At 42.8% G+C, this 21,517-nt stretch overlaps 1 protein-coding gene across 8 annotated transcripts in view; it reads left to right on the forward strand.

Annotated features, from left to right (window-relative positions):
• Positions 1–1,329: 1,329 nt before the first annotated feature.
• Positions 1,330–21,517, forward strand: part of rap1gap2b (RAP1 GTPase activating protein 2b) — a 77,151-nt gene continuing 56,963 nt past the window's right edge. For 2 of the 8 annotated variants that reach the window (XR_004204180.1, XM_020452333.2), the window contains exons 1-2: positions 1,330–1,689; positions 3,935–3,970. Coding sequence is in view for 5 of the 8 variants with exons in the window: in XM_020452333.2 (XP_020307922.1) it covers positions 1,646–1,689; positions 3,935–3,970 (80 nt within the window). In the remaining 3 variants the exon portion in view is untranslated. Of the gene's footprint in view, positions 1,690–2,799; positions 3,630–3,934; positions 3,971–21,517 lie in introns of those variants that run through there. The other 6 variants (XM_031797321.1, XM_031797322.1, XM_031797323.1 and 3 more) reach the window with 6 other exon arrangements.

Raw genomic sequence — 21,517 nt, forward strand, 5'->3', positions numbered from 1 at the left:
GTCCCGCTCCAAGGCAGTAGCCTTCCTCTGCGCAAGTGCCCAGTCCAGGCACGGTGTCCAGTCCCGCTCCTTAGCAGGAGCCTTCCTCTGCGCCAAATGAACCAAAGAACCAAAGGCTCTCTATGGTGTTGTAGGTCAGGGCGTGACTAGGGGTGTTCTAGTCTTTTCATTTCTATGTTGGTGCTCTTAGTATGGTTCCCAATTAGAGGCAGCTGATGTTTGTTGTCTCTAATTGGGGATCAAGGTGTCCCTGTTCCCACCTGCATTTGTTGGATATTGTTTTGTGTAGGTGCATGTAGCACCACTACTTTCACGGTTCATTGTTGGTTTATTGTTTTGTAGAAGTTTCACTTGAATAAAAGATATGGAACTCTAATCACGCCAATCCAATCACCTTGGTCCGTCCATTTTCACGAGCGTGACAGGAGTGATGGTTGCTGATAATGGGCCTCTGTACACCTATGTAGATATTCCATTAACAATCTGCTGTTTCCAGCTACAATAGTCATTTACAACATTAACAATGTCTACACTGTACTTCTGATCAATTTGATATTATAATGGACATTTTTTTTGTTGCTTTTCTTTCAAAAACAAGGACATTTCTAAGTGACTCCAAACTTTTGAACGGTAGTGTATTTTTGTCAATATAGTTAGAAAATTCAATGAATTTTATGGTGGAAAAAAATGTGTGTGTTTCTGGACAATGCACCATGCTGCCTTGTTGACAACATGTTGACAACATCGGCGCAGATTACTGTTCGGCTTGAGAAGGGCGCTCCTCCCTCACCGCTTTTGTCCGTTCACGTCACGGGCCATAGATCAGTGCACTGCAGCTCAGGTTAATAGAACTCTCTCATTGACATTCAACCAAGAGATGTTTCAAACATAAATGACTCCATAAAGAAAGCACTCCAGTCCAGCGTTTTGAATCAGGCTGATGCAGCAATTCTAATTTTCTATTGCCTGAGTACCCATGAAATGATGATCTAGCAATCTGCTTTCTTTAGAATATCTCTAGTCCCGGCAGCTCTTCTAGAATATTCCACCTCTAGAATATGAACACAAGTATTTTCAAATTGGTACTGGCGCCTAAAATGACCTTCTTCATTCCATTTCAGACACTGAGGTACTCATATTAACATGGTCTATTATTTTGACATCAATGCCACTTTTTTTTTGCCTTGTCAGTCTGTCTCTCTCAGAGTCAAAGAATAGAGGTGGAGAAATACACAGAAAACACCACCTCCCTTCCTCCCTGTCCACTCCCTCCCCCCACCCCTCCCAACCTCCCTCTCACTCTCTCTCACACTATCGCCCTATCTCTCTCATTCACTCGTTCCAGCCTAGCGGGTGGTGAGGGAGGGAAGCAGTGCAGTGGAGGGAGAGACTAGGCAGGTGTTAAGCTCATACTGTGTGAGAGAGTGAACGAGAGAGAGGGAACCAGGGAGTGAGAGAGAGAGAGAGAGAAAAACAGTGAGAGCATGGTAAAAAGGCTAAAGCGCTAACTGAATAGATAGAAGGCTGGAGGCAGACGACATATAGTGGTGGTAGAGAGAGAGAGAGAGAGAGATTGTTGTAAGACTAAGAATTTCAAGAGAAGCAGACACAGACTCCCAGAGAGAGAGAAAGAGACGTAAACACCATGCTAAGGAGGAAGAGGAGTGTGTCCTTTGGAGGGTTTGGATGGTAAGTGTGTGGTGTTTGTGTGTGTGTGTGACAGAGATAAAGTGTGTGTTGTGTATGCGACTTTGCATATGGCTCAGTTTGATATGGTGTGTTTATGTAATTGTGATTGTAAGTAGTTTGTTGTATTGTTTGGGGGGGTGTTAGCTATGTTATGACAGTTGATTGTCTATGGCAGGGATCCTTGCTAGTTTGTAGTTGGACTAGTTTGTGACTGCTAAACCAGATAAGTGGTAAGACAGAGACCAATAGTAGCAGAGTAATGGGATGATAACAATCTCTATCCCTCTATGATACAGCCAGGGTATTTGTTTATCCCCTAAATATCCCCTTTCTTTGTCTTCTTGCAGGTATGAGACAGCATATTTCTCTCCTCTTTTTCTCTCTCTCTCTCTCTGAGTGATTCAGAGCCCTTTACCTCACTGAATCTCAGCTCGGCATACGGCCTGTCAAATCTAACCTGTGCCCAGAATACACAAGAGGCCTGTGTGTGTGTGTGTGTGTCTGTGCGTGCGCACGTACGTGTGTGTGGTTAGAGAAGTTGCAAGACTTACACAAGCCTCTATTCAACCATTCAATTTCATACTCAATTTTCCTCTCTCCATTTCTCTAGCTCTCCATCTCCCTCCCTTTCCCTCTCTTTCTCCAGCTCTCCATCTTTCTCTCTCTCTCTCTCTCTTTAGCTCTCTTTCTCCATCTCCATCCATCTCTCTGAGTGTGTGAGAGGTAATAGTGAGACAGTGTCGAATAATGCAGGAAATACTTTTTGGGGAAGGAGGGAAGAGTGGATATTAGCATTACTATTCCCTCCCTTCTCTCATCTGTTTCTCTCCTTTCCTTTCTTCCTCTCTTTAACCTTCATTCTCTTCCTTTCTCCACCCCTTTATCAGCTATTCAGCATGCTTTGTTTCACTCTGTGCTAAGTCAGTTGAGGTGTGTGTGTGTTCTGTGGCTGATTTTAGCGTATTGGTGGAGCTGTAGTGTGTGTGTGTGTGTGTGTGTGTGTGTGTGTGTGTGTGTGTGTGTGTGTGTGTGTGTGTGTGTGTGTGTGTGTGTGTGTGTGTGTGTGTGTGTGTGTGTGTGTGTGTGTGTGTGTGTGTGTGTGTACTGTGTAGCAGCACTAAATGTTTTATTTATGACCCGTGCGAACAGAGGTTTCAGACTCATCATATGAAGCTTTTAACGTTTACTGCTCCCTCTGCTACTCTCTTCCTGCACCCTCTCTCCTTTTCTCTCCTTCTCTCCTATCTCTGTCTCTGTCTCCCTCTTCTCTTCCCCTCTGCTACACTCCTCACCTCTCACTTCTTCCATCTCCCTCCCATACTCCTTCATTATCTCTATAAAACACAGTGACACATCAGGGTTAATGGTTACTGTGAGTCTGAGTTAGTTTGAAAATGCAAACTGAAAATAGAACATTGACAGACAGATTGACTTCTCAGGATGGAAAAACGTGTTCACAAAAGATTACCTGTGTGTGTGTGTGTGCATTTGTGTGTGTGTGTGTGTGTATGTGTGATTGTTTACCAACAAAACACTTTGGGATGGAAAATATGCAATGGCATGCACTAGTCACTGCGTTACTGATCATTGTCTTGATAACTGTGTGTGTGTGTGCGTGCATATGTGTGTGTGGTTTAAGGCAGTACTGGGAGGGGTTCCAACACAGGAAGGGTGTGTTAAAGTGTGATCTAGTCTCCCACAGAGCGAGAGAAAGAGTGTGTGTTTGTGTGTGTGTGTCACAACAGCAGAGCTATGTGATGACAGCTTGTCAGCCATTAGTGTGTAATTCAGTGTAGTAAAGACCCTTCCTAAGGCGATAACATACATATATATGACAGACAAAACACTCAAACACTGAGATAGAGAGAGGGAGGACAGGAAGAGAAGGAGAGAAAGAAGGTATGAAGGAAGAGAATTAACAACATGCCGATTATGCCATGGTGATTAACTTAATTTTGTTTGTGTGTGTATATGTGTGTGTGTGAGTCAGAATGCGCGCGTGTGTGTGTCCATGTGCAAGCGTTCATACTTACACGTGTGTGTGTGTGTGTGTGTGTCCGTGTGTATGTCTATGTCTGTGTGTGTGTGTCCGTGTGAGGGACATCTCTGGAGCCAGGCTGTGGAGGAAGGAAGTGCTTCACCAGTGAGGGTGAATGGGGTTGTGTGCCCCTGTTGTCATAGCTACATGACAAGTTAACTGGACATGTTTTCTCTATCCCTCTCTCCCTTCTATCTCTCTCTTCAGGATTGATAAGAGTACGGTCAGTGCACTCAGAGCACGGTGAGTAGTACCCACATTCAAAAAGTATACACAAAAATGGTTCATAAAATTGGGTTTGCTGGAAGGAAGGGCATTCACGTCCACATGAGTGCTTATGTGTGTGTGTGTGTGTGTGTGTGTGAGCGAGCACCATTGGGTAGGTACCCTCTCTGTGTGGTACTGTACTGAGGGCTGTAGTAACCAGTAGTGGTATTTTTGTATGTGGACGCCATTTTTTATATGGCATCTGACCACTTAACCCCCTAAGATGGATGTCCTAATTAGCATAATAAAAAAATCCCCATAAAAATGGGTCAGTTTAAGCTTATTTTTGCATTGATGTGTCTCAATCCATCGCATCCGCTGATCGGCGGTGAAAGGTGACAGAGCTAGAGCGGTGTTTGTCAGACCATTAAACATCCCGAAAATCGGCCTTCTCACAAAATCGTAAGTAGCGTCCAAACTATTATGAACCATTTGTGGAAAGATATGACTCTCACGAACACGATGGCGTTCTTTGTTTGCTCTATGACCCCCACAAACTGTCTTGGTACTCGTCTGATATGAATATGGGACCAAATACTTCATTTTTGACTACTTTATTACACATTTGATTAAATTTGTCCCGATACTTTTGGTCCCCTAAAATGGGGGGACTATTAAAAATTAGTAACGGGTGAGCCATTTAGTAATTTCTAAATGGCTCACCCGATGAAAATACCCTCAAGGTAAAGCTGACAGCCTGCACTCTAAACTCACAGGCATTGTTTAAATTTTAAATCCTTTTTTATTTTTGTAAGTACTTCACAGTCCCAATAGTTATGGAGGGCAGTGTATGTTATGAAGCTAGCAGCAGCAGTAATGTATAATAATCTGCTTGATTTATCCATGGATTTACCATTGGGTATTATAGATCAAATCAAATGTATTTATTTATAAAGCCCTTCTTACAACAGTTGATATCTCAATGTGCTGTACAGAAACAAAGCCTAAAACACCCAAACAGCAAGCAATGCAGGTGTAGAAGCACGATGGCTAGGAAAAACTCCCTAGAAAGGCCAGAACCTAGGAAGAAACCTAGAGTGGAACCAGGCTATGAGGGGTGGCCAGTCCTCTTCTGGCTGTGCCGGGTGGAGATTATAACAGAACATGGCCAAGATGTTCAAATGTTCATAAATGACCAGCAGGGTCAAATAATAATAATCACACTGGATGTCGAGGGTGTAACAGGTCAGAACCTCAGGAGTAAATGTCAGTTGGCTTTTCATAGCCGATCATTTAGAGTATGTCTACCGCTCCTGCTGTCTATAGAGAGTTGAAAACAGCAGGTCTGGGACAGGTAGCACGTCCAGAATGATATGATAGCATAAAGAACTCATTAAGTCAGCAGCAGCAGTTTTACATTGGGTATTACCATCGTATAGGAATTATATTATGTAGGCTATGATTATATGCCTGTTATGTTACATAATATTAGTGCCATCCTAATCAAATGTGTTATAGAAATGATATGATGTATTACATTTGATATGACATGAGTGTAAAGATGTATGATATGAAATTAATTAGTTGCTAACCTAATCAAAGGGGCAATCTGTGGGATTTCCATCTGAAAATGAACATTTCATTAAACAAGTGTTGTTTGGGGTGTTTGTGTGTTACTAGATAGGAAGTGTAACTATACATTTGTTTTAGTGTCACCTCAGTGGTAGCAGTAAGGTGTGTGAATTCCACCTGTCTGTGTTCTTACCTGCTGATAACCTGGGTGTGTATGAGAGATCTGTGTGTGTGTGTGACCACTCCTCTGTGATCTGAGTTTGTGTATGTGTGTGTATGCACATCTGTCTCTCCATCTATTTCAGTTCATATAAATTACGTTTTTAATGGAATTTCTCTTGTAGTGCAGTTCAGTTCCAATACTTGATGGCTATACTGAGATGGAGTTAACCCCATCTCTGGTGTGTGAATGTCTGTATATTATGTTTAGATGAGCATGATGAATTGAGATAGTGAGACCGGAGGGTGTGCCGAGTCAGGTTAGCATCATGTAGGCTACATGTGCATATTCCTGTAGGCTCATGGGTGTGTGTGTGCGTGCGTTTATGCCTGTGGTGTGATGTATTTGTATTCTGCAGGAGTCTGCAGTACGTTCATATGACTGTGTATGCTTAGTCGGTTTATGTATAACTTATTAAAGTTGGTTTTAAACTGTGTATGTTTTATGAATGAGTACTCAATGTCCATGTAATGTCTTAACAGCACACTATCATCTTCCCTGTCATCCCTTTATTTAGAGCTTGACTCATTCATTCACACACTCACTCTCTCCCTCCACTCTCTCCCTCCCTCTTTTGCACTGTGTGTGTGTGTGTGTGTGTGTGTGTGTGTGTGTGTGTGTGTGTGTGTGTGTGTGTGTGTGTGTGTGTGTGTGTGTGTGTGTGTGTGTGTGTGTGTGTGTGTGTGTGTGTGTGTCAAGAAAAGATTCTGATAGGTACTCATGCTCAAGATTAAGTAGCACACTGACTATTTTACTGTTTTGAATGTTTGAGGGTTTTTGATGTTTTTGAGTGTCTGTGTTTGATACGTTTGATGTATCGTTTTGTTGTGTTTAATGTGTTTGATGTGTTGGAGTTTTTTGATGAGTTTGATAAGTTTGATGTATGTTTTTGTGTTTGAGTGTTTGATGTTTTGGAGTTTTTGTTATGTGTTTGATGCGCTTGAGTATCTGTGTTTGATAAGTTTGATGTATGTTTTTGTTATGTTTAATGTGTTTGATTGTGTTTGAGTGTTTGTATTGTTTTTGATGTCTGTGTATTTTTTACCCCTTTTTCTTCCCCAATTTCGTGGTATCCAATTGTTAGTAGTTACTATCTTGTCTCATCGCTACAACTCCCGTACGGGCTCGGGAGAGACGAAGGAACCTGGAAGCCAGCCACACCAATGTGTCGGAGGAAACACCGTGCACCTGGCGAACTTGATTAGCGTGCACTGCGCCCGGCCCGCCACAGGAGTCGCTAGTGCGCGATGAGACAAGGATATCCCTACCGGCCAAACCCTCCCTAACCCAGACGACGCTAGGCCAATTGTGCATCGCCCCATGGACCTCCCGGTCGCGGCCGGCTGCGACAGAGCCTGGGATCGAATCCAGAGTCTTTGGTGGCCCTAGACCACTGCGCCACCCGGGAGGGCCAGTCTGTCTGTTTTTGATGTGTTTGAGTGTGTGTTTGAGTGTGCGTTTTGAGACGTGTGTTTGAGTGAGTGTTTTTGATGTGTTTGAGTGTGCGGTTTTGAGATGTGTTTGAGTGTGTGTTTTTGATGTGTTTTTGATGTGTTTTTGATGTGTTTGAGTGTGTGTTTTTGATGTGTTTTTGATGTGTTTTTGATGTGTTTTTGATGTGTTTGAGTGTGTGTTTTTGATGTGTTTTTGATGTGTTTGAGTGAGTGTTTTTGATGTGTATGATGTGTTTTTGTGTTTTTGATGTGTTTGAGTGTTCGTTTATGATGTGTTTGAGTGAGTGTTTGAGTGTGTGTGTGTGTGTGAGTTTTTGATGTGTTTGAGTGAGAGTTTTTTATTTGTTTGAGTGTGTGTTTTTGATGTGTTTGAGTGTGTGTTTTTGATGTGTTTGAGTCTGTGTTTTTGATGTGTTTGAGTGTGTGTTTTTGATGTGTTTGAGTCTGTGTTTTTGATGTGTTTGAGTCTGTGTTTTTGATGTGTTTGAGTGTGTGTTTTTGATGTGTTTGAGTGTGTGTTTTTGATGTGTTGGAGTGTGTTTGTGTTGGAGTGTGTTTGATGTGTTGAACTGTTTTTGATGTGTTTGAGTGTGTGTTTTTGATTTGTTTGAGTGTGTTTTTTTAATGTGTTTGAGTGTGAGTTTTTATGTGCATGATGTGTTTTTGATGTGTTTGAGTGTGTTTTTTTAATGTGTTTTTGAGTGTGTGTTTTTGATGTGATTGAGTGTGTGTTTTTAATGTGTTTTTGATGTGTTCGATGTGTTTTTGATGTGTTGATGTGGTTGAGTGAGTGTTTTAGTTTTTTTAATGTGTTTTTGTTTGTTTGATGTGAGTGATTTTGATGTGTATGATGTGTTTTTGTGTTTGAATGTTCGTTTTTAATGTGTTTGAGTGTTTTTAATGTCTTGTAGTGTATGTTTTTGGTGTGTTTGAGTGTATGTTTTTGATGTGTTTGAGTTTTTCAAGGGATGCAAGTCTGTTGCATTGTTTTTTGTTTTAAATTGTGATGGACACTGAACCGTGTTTAGAAACCTTTTTAGTCCAAGTCTGCTACCAATACCAGCCTTGTTTAGGGCTAGGATATAGTTTAAAGTAAAAGCTTTGATGCCATCCTTCTAGCCAGGTTCTTTCCAGGATGCAGTCAAATGGAGAATGCATGGCCTGGTTACGTCATACTAATAGCAAGTGGTCTACAGCTAGGGTGGATCCCAGAGCCCTAGTCAAATATAGTGAATAGGGTGCTATTTGGGATGAAGCACTGGACTGTACATTTTAATAATTCACTATTATGTAATCATCTAATGGCTCCTACAGTAAGGCATGAATATAATCTTGTTATATTCTGGCTCTGGCACTTAGGGTGCTCTAAGCAAAATGTAATTTTGTGTGTGCGTATGAGCGTGTGTGTGCCTTGCTTGTGTTTGTGTGTTTGATTGGTCGAAGACAGACACTCTGCTCAGTGTACCTTCAGAGGCATTTGAAAATCAAGAAGTGTTTGAAAAACCATGACCAGGTGTCCGGTTCCGGTGGCATGCATTGAAACGGATGGCTTTTCTTTTGCAAAATAACTATGAATTGACTGACTTATTTTCAAATAATTGTCAACATGGCAAAACATGGCGACTCTCAACACCTGACAATAGAAAGAGTTTGCCACTACTGACGAAACATTGTTAATGAGGAAATTACCTCTGCCCTCGACTTGCAATTTAAATTTAAGGATTGGTGGGTCCCCCGCGAGACGTTTGAGCTAACGTAGGCTAATGCGATTAGCATGAGGTTGTAAGTAACAAGAACATTTCCCAGGACATAGACATATCTGATATTGGCAGAAAGCTTAAATTCGTGTTAATCTAACTGAACTGTCCATTTTACAGTAGCTATTACAGTGAAATAATACCATGCTATTGTTTAAGGAGAGTGCACTGTTATGAACTTGAAAATGTATTAATAAACCAATTAGGCACATTTGGGCAGTCTTGATTCTAAATTTTGAACAGAAATTAAATGGTTCATTGGATCAGTCTAAAACTTTGCGCATACACTGTTGCCATCTAGTGGCCTACATGTAAATTATGCCTGGGCTGGAATAATACATTATGGCCATTCTCTTGCATTTCATAGATGATGGTACACATTTTTTAAAATGTTTTTTAAATGATCTTTTACCAGATCTAATGTGTTTTATTCTCCTACATTAATTTCACACTTCCACAAACTTCAGTGTTTCTTTTCAAATGGTGTCATGAATATGCATATCCTTGCTTCAGGTCCTGAGCTACAGGCAGTTAGATTTGGGTATGTCATTTTAGGCAAAAATTTAAAAAAAGGGTCCGATCCTTTTAAGAAATCAAAATATATTTTAGATTCTTCAAAGTAGCCATCCTTTGTCTTGATGACAGCTTTGCACCCTCTTGGTGCAGAAGTTTTGTGGCTTGTTAACTCTCTGGGATATGTGGTACGGTAGCGTCCCACCTCGCCCACAGCCAGTGAAATTGCAGGGCGCCTCCAAATTCAAAACAACAGAAATCCCAAAATTTAAATTCCTCAAACATACAAGTATTTTACACCATTATAAAGATAAACTTCTTGTAAATCCAGCCACAGTGTCCGATTTCAAAAAGGCTTTACGGCGAAAGCACACCAAACGATTGTTAGGTCAGCACCTAGTCACAGAAATCTATAAAGACATTTTCCAGCTAAGGAGAGCCCTCACAAAAGTCAGATATAGCGAATAAATGAATCACTAACCTTTGATTATCTTCATCAGATGGCACTCCCAGGACTCCATATTACACAATAAATGTGTTTTGTTCGATAAACTTAATCTTTATGTCCAAAAACCTCATTTGAAATTGGTGTTTTATGTTCAGAAATGCATTGTCTCAAACAAACATCTGGTGAAAGTGTAGAGAGCCACATCAAATTACAGAAATACTCATAATAAACATTGATAAAAGATACAAGTGTTAGGCATGGAAATATAGATAAACTTCTCCTTAATGCAACCACTGTGTCAGATTTCAAAAAGGCTTTACGGCGAAAGCACACCTTGCGATTATGTTAGGTTACCGTCTAGCCACAGAAAAACAGCCATTTTCCAAAGAAGGAAAGGTGTCACAAAAGTCAGAAATAGCATTATAAATATTCACTTACCTTTGATGATCTTCATCAGAATGCACTCCCAGGAATCCCAGTTCCACAATAAATGTTTGTTTTGTTCGATAAAGTCCATCATTTATGTCCAAATACCTTCTTTTTGTTCGCACGTTTAGTTCACAAAAGAAAAATGTAAAACCATCTATAGAATCAATCTTTAGGGTGTTTTTATTATAAATCTTCAACAATGCTTCAACTGGACAATTCCTTTGTCTATAGAAATGCAATGGAACGCAGCTAACTCTCACGGGCGTGCGCAGGACTGAGCTCATGGCCGTCTGCAAGACTCCTTAGTTAAACAGCTCTCATTCTCTCCCCTGTCACCGTAGAAGCCTCAAACAAGGTTCTAACAACCGTTGACATCTAGTGGAAGCCTTAGGAAGTGCAATAGGACCCCATAGATACTGTATATTCGATAGACAATGACATGAAAAACTACAAACCTCAGATTTCCCACTTCCTGGTTGGATTTTGTCTCAGGTTTTTGCCTGCCATATGAGTTCTGTTATACTCAGACATCATTCAAACTGTTTTAGAAACTTCAGAGTGTTTTCTATCCAAATATACTAATTATATGTATATTCTAGCTTTTGAGTAGCAGGCAGTTTACTCTGGGCACCTTAATATCTAAGCTACTCAATACTGCCCGCAGTCCCAAAGAAGCTAAGGAGCTTTTTGGACCTAGACTTGGCACTCTGGTACCGCTTGCCATGCAGTAGCGGAGAGAACAGTCTATGACTAGGGTGGCTGGAGTCTTTGGCAATTTTTAGGGCCTTCCTCTGACATCGCCTGGTATAGAGGTCTTGGATGGCAGAAAGCTTGTCCCCAGTGATGTACTGGGCCGTACGCACTACATTCTGGAGCGCCTTGCGTTCGGAGACCTAGCAGTTACCATACCAGGCGGTGATGCAACCAGTCAGGATGCTCTCGATTGTGCAGCCGTATAACTTTGAGGACCTGAAGACCCATGCCAATTATTTTTAGTCTCCTGAGGGGAATAGGTGTTGTCGTGCACTCTTCACAACTGTCTTGGTGTGTTTGGACCATGATAGTTTGTTGATGATGTAGACACCAAGGAAAGAAGCTCTCAACCTGCTCCACTACAGCAATGTCGATGAGAATGGGGGTGTGCTCGGCCCTACTTTTCCTGTAGTCCACAATCATCCCTTTTGTCTATATCATGTTGAGGGACAGGTTGTTGTCCTGACACCACAATGCCATGTCTCTGACCTCCTCCCTATAGACTGTCCATTTTTTGGAGTCTTTTAATGCTAAAATCAGTTCTTTAACATCCATTTTCAAATGTTCCGAGCTAGCCCTCCTGATGTCATTTGACCCCACGTGGACTACGACAGTGTCAGCTCCCGGCATCTGTGATAGAACAGTCGGAAGCAGCCTTGTTATGTCCTGTTTTTGCCTTGGGGACCGAGATGTTTCTCACCATAGAGCTGCCTATGATGACAGCTGGTGATGTTGAATGGGCCAGTCTCTCAGGCAGCCTCAAGGTCTGGTGAGCCTGGGAGCTCCGAGGATCTGAACCCGAGGTAGAAGCCACCGGAGAGGGAGACAGAACCAAGGACGAAGACGCAGGTACCTTCGGATCCGATCTTGATTGGGAAGCAAACAAGGACGAAGGCGCCGGAACCTCTGGATCCAGGGCGGCAAAGCTGTTTCTGGTCTGTGTCAGTGCCGGGCTCTACATCTCCATGGAGATCCCCGTTGCCAGAGGACGCCCTCTTTGACTTCCACTGCGAGTGGCGTACCTCCATGGCTGGTTGGTTGGGTCGAGAACAGCTCCATTATACAGGGAAGGAGGAGACCACTTCGTGGATGGAACCCTGCCTAGCACACGCCAGCCGGCTGTGGAGAGCCGACACGTCGGCGAAACTTCCACCAGACCAGAGGTGGAAAAAAAAAACTGACTGTACAGTATCTTGCTAGCCTCAAAGATATTATTAGTCAAATGTTTTAGGCTGTTGTCCGATGCAACACCAAGCACCAAACCCAATTTCTCTCCTCTTGATCTATAGATTATACACTCTCAATGCCTGGTGAACCTGGTGGGATGCATTGTATATTGTTTAATACAATTACCATGTCACATGGTTATTATGTCATATTATCTGTCATAATGGCTCTGGAGGGGATGGCTGCCGTTTTCCAGGCTCCCAACCAACTGTGTTATTTTGTTAGTTTTTTCGCATTGTTTGTTACTCATTTTGTACATAATGTTGCTGCTACCATCTCTTATGATAAAAAAATAGGTTATGCAAATCAGAACAGTGATTACTCACTGGACAAAGATTTTTTCTTTAATGAGTCCGACTCGAAGGCTGTACTGGTTTGTCAAGATAAGGCCCTAATGCCCGTCATCAGCATGAAGAAAAGACAGAGGAAAAGGGGGAGGAGGGCGGAGTGCCTTGTAAGAATTTGCCGACGAGTAGGTAAACCACCACTTCCCTCAGTATTATTGGCCAACGTACAATCATTGGGAAAAAACTGGACGATCTACGATTAAGACTATCCTTCCAACGGGACATTAAAATCTGTAATATCTTATGTTTCACTGAGACGTAGCTTCTCGGTGCATCGGCAGGACAGAGCAGCTACGTCTGGTAAGACGAGGGGCAGGGGTGTGTGTCTATTTGTCAATGACTACTAGTGCGCGATGTCTAATATTAAAGAAGTCACAAGGTATTGCTCGCCTGAGGTAGAATACCTCATGATAAACTGTAGACCACACTATCTACCAAGAGTTCTCATCTGTATTATTCATAGCCACCTATTTACCACCATGGCACTAAGACCGCCCTCAACGAGCTGTATAAGCCTATAGACAAACAAGAAAATGCTCATCCAGAAGCGGCGTTCCCAGTGGCCGGGGACTTTAATACAGGCAAACTTAAATCCGTTGTAACTTATTTCTACCAGCATATAACATGCAACCAGAGGGGGAAAAAACTCTAAACCACCTTTACTCCACAAACAGAGACGCATACAAAGCTCTCCCTCGCCCACCATTTGGGAAATCGGACCATATTTCTATCCTCCCGATTCCTGCTTACAAGCAAAAACTAAAAAAGGAAGTACTAGTGATTCGGTCAATAAAAAAGTGGTCAGATGAAGCAGATGCTAAGCTACAGGACTGTTTTGCTAGCACAGACTGGAATATGTTTCAAGGATTCTTCCAATGGCATTGAGGAGCACACCACATCAGTCACTGGCTTCATCAATAGATATTGTGCACCAGGTGTTGTTTACAAATATACCTTGACCGCCACCCCTTGTCTTACCAGAAGCTGCTGTTCTATCCTGCCTATTGAACAGTGTATAACCCGCCAGCTGTATGTTATTCATGTCGTCGTTCAGCCATGAAACATAAGATATTACAGTTTTTAATGTCCCGTTGGTAGGATATACGTGCTTTTAGTTCGTCCAATTCCTTATCCAGTTGGCCAATAATACGGATAGCAAAAGCAGATTAGCCAGTCTTCGCCTGATCCTCACAAGGCACCCCGATCTCCTTCCACAAACCTCTGTCTCTTTCTCCTGCGACTGATGGGGATGAGAGCCTGTTCGGGTGTCTGGAGTAAATCCCCCTCGTCCAACTCATTAAAGAAAAAGTATTTGTCCAATTCAAGGGGAGTAAATTCTGTTCCGATGTCCAGAAGCACTTTTCGGTCAGTAAGAGATGGTAGCAGCAAAAATATGTACAAAATAAGTTACAAACAATGCAAAAAATAAAATAGCACGGTTGGTGAAGAGCCAATAAAACGGCAGCCATCCTCTCCGGCGTCTTTAGCATGATTAACAGTCTGATCCTCGCTTCGAGGAAAGGAACACTGAAGCATGCATGAGAGCACCAGCTGTTCTGGACAACTCTACTCAAAACTCTACTCAATGCACAGGGCGGCAGGTAACCTAGTTGTTAGAGAGTTGGGCCAGTATCCTAAATGTTGCTATATTGAATCGCCGAGCTGACAAGGTAAAATCTGTCATTCTGCCCATGAACAAGGCAGTTAACCCACTGTTCCTAGGCCGTCAATGAAAATAAGAATTTGTTCTTAACTGACTTGCCTAGTTATATATAGGTTAAATTAAACATAAAAAATGCGCGAACCAACTGATGTGTCTTCACAAACATTTTCAACCTCCCCCTGACCGAGTCTGTAATACCTACACTACTGCTCAAAAGTTTGGGGTCCCATAGAAATGTCATTTTTTTCAAAGAAAAGCACATTTTTTGTCCATTAAAAAAAACATTAAAATTATCAGAAATGCAGTGTAGACATTGTTAATGTTGTAAATGACTGTTGAAGCTGGAAACAGCTGATTTTTTTGTGGAATATCACTCCTGTGTTCCAATGGCACGTTGTGTTAGCTAATCCAAGTTTAGCATTTTAAAAGTCTAATGGATCATTAGAAAACCCTTTTGCAATTCTGTTAGCACAGCTGAAAACTGTCATTCTGATTAAAGAAGCAATTAAACTGTCCTTCTTTAGACTAGTTGAGTATCTGGAGCATCAGCATTTGTGGGTTTGATTGCAAGCTCAAAATGGCCAGAAACAAAGAACTTTCTTCTGAAACTCGTCAGTCTATTCTTGTTCTGAGAAATTAAGCCTATTCCATGTGAGAAATTGCCATGAAACTGAAGATCTCCTACAATGCTGTGTACTACTCCATTCACAGAACAGCGCAAACTGGCTCTAAACAGAATAGAAAGAGGAGTGGGAGGTGCACAACTGAGCAAGAGGACAAGCACATTAGAGTGTCTAGTTTGAGAAAGAGATGCGTCACAAGTCCTCAACTGGCACCTTCATTAAATAGTACCCGCAAAACACCAGTCTCAAAGTCAACAGCAAAGAGGCGACTCCAAGATGCTAGCCTTCTAGGGAGAGTTCCTCTGTCCAGTGTTCTTTTGCCAATCTTAATCTTTTATTTTTATTGGCCAGTGTGAGACATGGCTTTTTTCTTGCAACTCTTCCATTTGTTTTGTGTTAGCCGCAACTGTTTGCTAATGTTAGCGAACGGTCTGAAATGGTAGTGTGCGGCGAACATGTGTCTGTTTCAGATCTAAACTGCCGCTAAAATAATCAAGTGGCCATGTGGAATTTTTATTATATTTAGTAGGAATTGCAAAGTAATTTTTACTTTGAGTATTGTCACTTAGAAGCTACTGTATTCTTTCAGCTGAAATCTTTCAACTGAAGTTGTTACACAAAGAGAAGCCTTGTTGAACTCAGCTCAGTTGGCCACGTTTATGACAAGCAGTTCCTTTTATTTTTACTCTTTTTTTCTCCCTATTCAATGTTCTCCCCCCTCCCCTCCCCTCCCCTCCCCACTTCTACAGTGCAGACGCAAATTACATTATGTCAAGGTTAGAAAATACCAAATGAATATCACTACCACTATGGACAGCATAGTAAATAAGATAGTGAGTTGGAATTTTAACAGTATTCAGAAACCGTTAAGAGGTGTACAATTCTGGTGCATTTAAAATATCTTAACTGTGATGTGGCAATGTTACAGGAGACACATTTGAATGCAGAATAATCTAAGAAATGGAGACAGAGATGGATGGGTCAGGTGTTCTCCTCCCCTGGTGGCAAAGGTTCTAAAGGTGTCAGCATTCTGATTGCAAAAATAATGTCTTTCAAACATTCTAACTTGCATGTTGATAGCCTCAGGATGGTTACAGAATGAAAAGTGTACCCTGGTAAACGTAGAGTATATGCACTTAATACTTCATAAACTACCATTCTCTTTTCCAACTGCATAGATTTTATTTGGACTCGGCAGAAGGCAGGAAAGATGTTATAGGTTTAAGCAGATAGAGAACAGACAGTCGATTCTAGCCGTTAGGTATAGTATGGGAGTACTTCAATGGGATGGCACCAGAATTAATCTATCTTTCAGACAATTAAATGACAAATTCTATGGGTAAGAGAGTATTGCAGGTGACAATGATTTTGATACCTTCTTTAAGGACCTTGACCTTAAAAAATATGGTGGATAAAGTTGATTTGGACCTCCTGATCACCCAGTTAGATCACCCAGTTAGAAATTGACAATTCAATTATGAAAATGTCCTCTGGCAAACACCTGGCGATAACGGCTTGGGTATTGAATTCTACAACTGCTTCAAAAAATAACTTCCCCCAATCCTTCTGAAGTTATTTTATGAAACACTAGAGTCCGAATCTATGCCCCCATCCTTGTGCCGAGCCATTATAGCTCTGCTACCCAGGTCTGGTAAGGACCCTTTAGAGCTAGGAAGTTTCCGACCCTTAAGTTTGTTGAACAGCGACTAGACCAAGACCCTCGCCCTACGCTTAGAGACAGTAATCCAATAAATAATTAATCTAGACCAGGTTGGGTTCATCCCAGTTCGTCTCTCTGTGAATGCGTAGGCTGTTTCATGTCATACCCAAGGCTAACTCTTAATACTCAAGTTATAGCAGTGTCCTTGGATTCCGAGAAGGTCTTTAACTGGATAGAATGTCCAGACCTCTTTCATACACTCACCAAGTTTGGTTTTGGTCCCATGTTCATTAGCTGGGCCAGAGCCTGATACAGTGCCCCCAACTCATCCGTCAAAATGAATGGAATAGTGTCTGACTTATTTTGTCTCCATGAGGTGTGAGACAGGGTTGCCCCACTAGTCCCCTCGTATTTATTTTAGCCTTAGAACCCCTGGCATGTGCGATACGCACAGAAGAGACCATCTCAGGTGTATACATTTATGAACATGAGTTAAAATTGAATCTATATGCTGACGACATCCCACCCTTAATAACCCTGCCATCCCCCTACCAGCAGTCTTAAAGCTGATTGACACCTTTAGCTCCCTCTCAGGATACAAGATCAACTGGAGTAAGAGTGACAATATCCCTCTCAACCGACACACATTTCAGGCTTACTTAGTGGGGTCCCCATTTGTTTGGAAGACTAGTTGCGTGATGTATCTAGGAATTAATATAGTATCCCCCATAACCAAGATATTGAGCCTAAATGAAACTAGAGTTGTCCAGGTCATCAGGGATGATATTAAGAGATTGACCACTCTCCCTGTCACGTTGTATACTGATTGGAGACAGGTGCAGGAATACGAAATAGTTTTTTGTTGTTGTTACGAGACCCGTAATAATGATACACGGGACGAGACCCGTAATAACAAGTGCACACTAACAAGGTATGTAAACCATAATACAATGTACACCAAACGTAGCACGAAAGCCGATACCACAGAGCACAGGTACTCACAAGACCAACTGACATGGAACAATAATTGACAAGGACAATGGGGAACAGAGGGCACAATTATACACATACTAATCAGGGGGAATAGGAACCAGGTGTGCGTAATGAGACAAGACAATCCGGGGTTGGTAGTAATGATCCAGTTCAGTGACTCCTAGAAGGCCGGTGACATAGACCTCCGTAGCTGTACCGGAGGAATCTGTAACACTCCCCCTATCTTCATGGGGTAGAGCTGAAATTTTGAAGATTAATATATTACCTAAGCTAGCCTCTGTCATCGCGCGACGCTCCCGAGCATACTATCTTGAATTCAAGATCCTAAATGGTCTGGCTCCCGCTCCACTCAGTATTTTTGTTAAACAGAAAACCCAAACATATGGCAGCAGATCCACAAGGTCTGCCATGAGAGGTGACTGTATAGTTAAGCACCTTTAGTAAATCGGCTTTCTCTGTGAGAGCTTCCCATGTCTGGAATACACTGCCATCAGACACACATAACTGCACCACCTATCACACTTTCACAAAATGTATGAATACATGGCTAAAAGTCAATCAGATTTGTGATCATAATCCCTAGCTGTGTATTGCCACTTTCCTTGTTGTCTGTTGTCTGTAACTTGTGAGGTGTGGAAACACTTTGCTGCTTTCATGAATTTTGTCTTGCTGCTTTTTGTTCTATGTTGCTCTGTCTGTATGCTACGTCTTGCTTGTCCTTTGTTGCTCTGTCTGTATGCTATGTCTTGCTTGTCCTATTTTGCTCTGCGTGTGCTCACTGCTCATTATTGTCTATATTGTCATTGTTTTTAACAAAAATTAGCCGGCTGGCTAAAACCGGCACTTTTAGTGAAACGTTGATTAATGTGCACTGTCCCTGTAAAAATAAAATAAACTCAAACTCAAACTACTCGCCCATGTCCAGTCTATTGGCAACAAGGTTGATGAAATCCGAGCAAGGGTAGCATTCCCAGAGAGACATCAAAGACTGTAACGTTCTTTGCTTCACGGAAACATGGCTCACTCGAGACACGCTATCGGAGTCGGTACAGCCAGCTGGTTTCTTCACGCATCGCGCTGACAGAAACAAACATCTTTCTGGTAAGAAGAGGGGCGGGGGGGTATGCCTTATGATTAACGAGGCGTGGTGTGATCAAAACAACATAAATGAACTCAAGTCCTTCTGTTCACCTGACATAGAATTCCTCACAATCAAATGTCGAGCGCATTATCTACCAAGAGAATTCTCTTCGATTATAATCACAGCCGCATATATTCCCCCCCAAGCAGACACATCGATGGCCCTGAATGAACTTTATTTGACTCTATGTAAACTGGAAACCACATATCCTGAGGCTGCATTCAGTGTAGCTGGGGATTTTAACAAGGCTAATCTGAAAACAAGACTCCCTAAATTCTATCAGCATATCGATTGTGCTACCAGGGCTGGTAAAACCCTAGATCATTGTTATTCTAACTTCCACGACGCATATAAGGCCCTCCCCCGCCCTCCTTTCTGAAAAGCTGACCACGACTCCATTTTGTTGCTTCCAGCCTATAGACAGCGCGTTGTCTACTTCAACGCTGGTCCAACCAATCTGATTCCATGCTTCAAGATTGCTTTCGATCATGTGAATTGGGACATGTTCCGCATTGCGTCAAACAACAACATTGACGAATACGCTGATTCGGTGAGCGAGTTCATTAGCAAGTGCATTGGTGATGTCATACCCACAGCAACTATTGAAACATTCCCAAATCAGAAACCGTGGATTGATGGCAGCATTCGCGCAAAACTGAAAGCGCAAACCACTGCTTTTAACCAGGGCAAGGTGACCGGAAACATGACCGAATACAAACAGTGTAGCTATTCCCTCCGCAAGGCAATCAAACAAGCTAAGCGTCAGTATAGAGACAAAGTAGAGTCACAATTCAAAGGCTCAGACACAAGAGGTATGTGGCAGGGTCTACAGTCTATCACGGATTACAAAAAGAAAACCAGCCCCGCCACGGACCAGGATGCCTTGCTCCCAGACAGACTAAACAACTTCTTTGCTCGCTTTGACGACAATACAGTGCCACTGACACGGCCCGCTACCAAGACCTGCGGACTCTCTTTCACTGCAGCCGACGTGAGAAAAACATTTAAACGTGTTAACCCTCGCAAGGCTGCAGGCCCAGACGGCATCCCCAGCCGCATCCTCAAAGCATGCGCAGACCAGCTGGCTGGTGTGTTTACGAACATATTCAATCAATCCATGTCCTAGTCTGCTGTTCCCACATGCTTCAAGAGGGCCACCATTGTTCCTGTTCCCAAGAAAGCTAAGGTAATTGAGCTAAACGACTACCGCCCAGTAGCACTCACTTCCGTCATCATGAAGTGCTTCGAGAGACTAGTCAAGGACCATATCACCTCCACCCTACCTGACACCCTAGACCCACTCCAATTTGCTTACCGCCCCAATAGGTCCACAGACGACACAATCGCAACCACACTGCACACGGCCCTAACCCATCTGGACAAGAGGAATACCTATGTGAGAATGCAGTTCATCGACTACAGCTCAGCATTTAACACCATAGTTCCCTCCAAACTCGTCATCAAGCTTGAGACCCTGGGTCTCGACCCCGCCCTGTGCAACTGGGTACCGGACTTCCTGACGGGCCGACCCCAGGTGCTGACGGTAAGTAACAACATCTCCACCCCGCTGATCCTCAACACTGGGGCCCCACAAGGGTGAGTTCTGAGCCCTCTCCTGTACTCCCCGTTCACCCACGACTGCGTGGCCATGCACGACTCCAACTCAATCATCAAGTTTGAAGATGACACTACAGTGGTAGGCTTGACTACCAACAACGACGAGACGACCTACAGGGAGGAGGTGAGGGCCCTCGGAGTGTGGTGTCAGGAAAATAACCTCACACTCAACGTCAACAAAACAAAGGAGATGATCGTGGATTTCAGGAAACAGCAGAGGGAGCACCCCCCTATCCACATTGACGGGACAGTAGTGGAGAGGGTAGAAAGTTTTAAGTTCCTCGGCGTACACATCACGGACAAACTGAATTGGTCCACCCACACAGACAGCGTGGTGAAGAAGGCGCAGCAGCGCCGCTTCAACCTCAGGAGGCTGAAGAAATTTGGCTTGTCACCAAAAGCACTCACAAACTTTTACAGATGCACAATCGAGAGCATGCTGTCGGTCTGTATCGCCGCCTGGTACGGCAACTGCTCCGCCCACAACTGTAAGGCTCTCCAGAGGGTAGTGAGGTCTGCACAACGCATCACCGGGGGCAAACTACCTGCCATCCAGGACACCTACACCACCCGATGTCACAGGAAGGCCATAAAGATCATCAAGGACAACAACCACCCGAGCCCCTGCCTGTTCACCCCGCTATCATCCAGAAGGCGAGGTCAGTACAAGTACATCAAAGCGGGGACCGAGAGACTGAAACACAGCTTCTATCTCAAGGCCATCAGACTGTTAATAAACAGCCACCACTAACATTGAGTGGCTGCTGCCATACATGTAAAATGCCACTTAATGTAATGTTTACATACCCTACATTACTCATCTCATATGTATATACTGTACTCGATACTCGATACTCGATATCTACTGCAACCTGCCTGTGCCGTTCTGTACCATCACTCATTCATATATCTTTATGTACATATTCTTCATCCCGTTACACTTGTGTGTATAAGGTAGCTGTTGTGAAATTGTTAGGTTAGATTACTCGTTGGTTATTGCTGCATTGTCGGGAACTAGAAGCACAAGCATTTTGCTACACTCACGTTAACATCTGCTAACCGTGTGTATGTGACAAATAAAATTTGATTTGATTTGGTCAAAAGCAGTAAGCCCTATACTCACCCTGTGTCACATGGAGAACTGACTAACCGGTGCCTGTATATAG

This window comes from Oncorhynchus kisutch, linkage group LG19 (genome assembly GCF_002021735.2).
Source record: "Oncorhynchus kisutch isolate 150728-3 linkage group LG19, Okis_V2, whole genome shotgun sequence".
Lineage (NCBI taxonomy): Eukaryota > Metazoa > Chordata > Actinopteri > Salmoniformes > Salmonidae > Oncorhynchus > Oncorhynchus kisutch.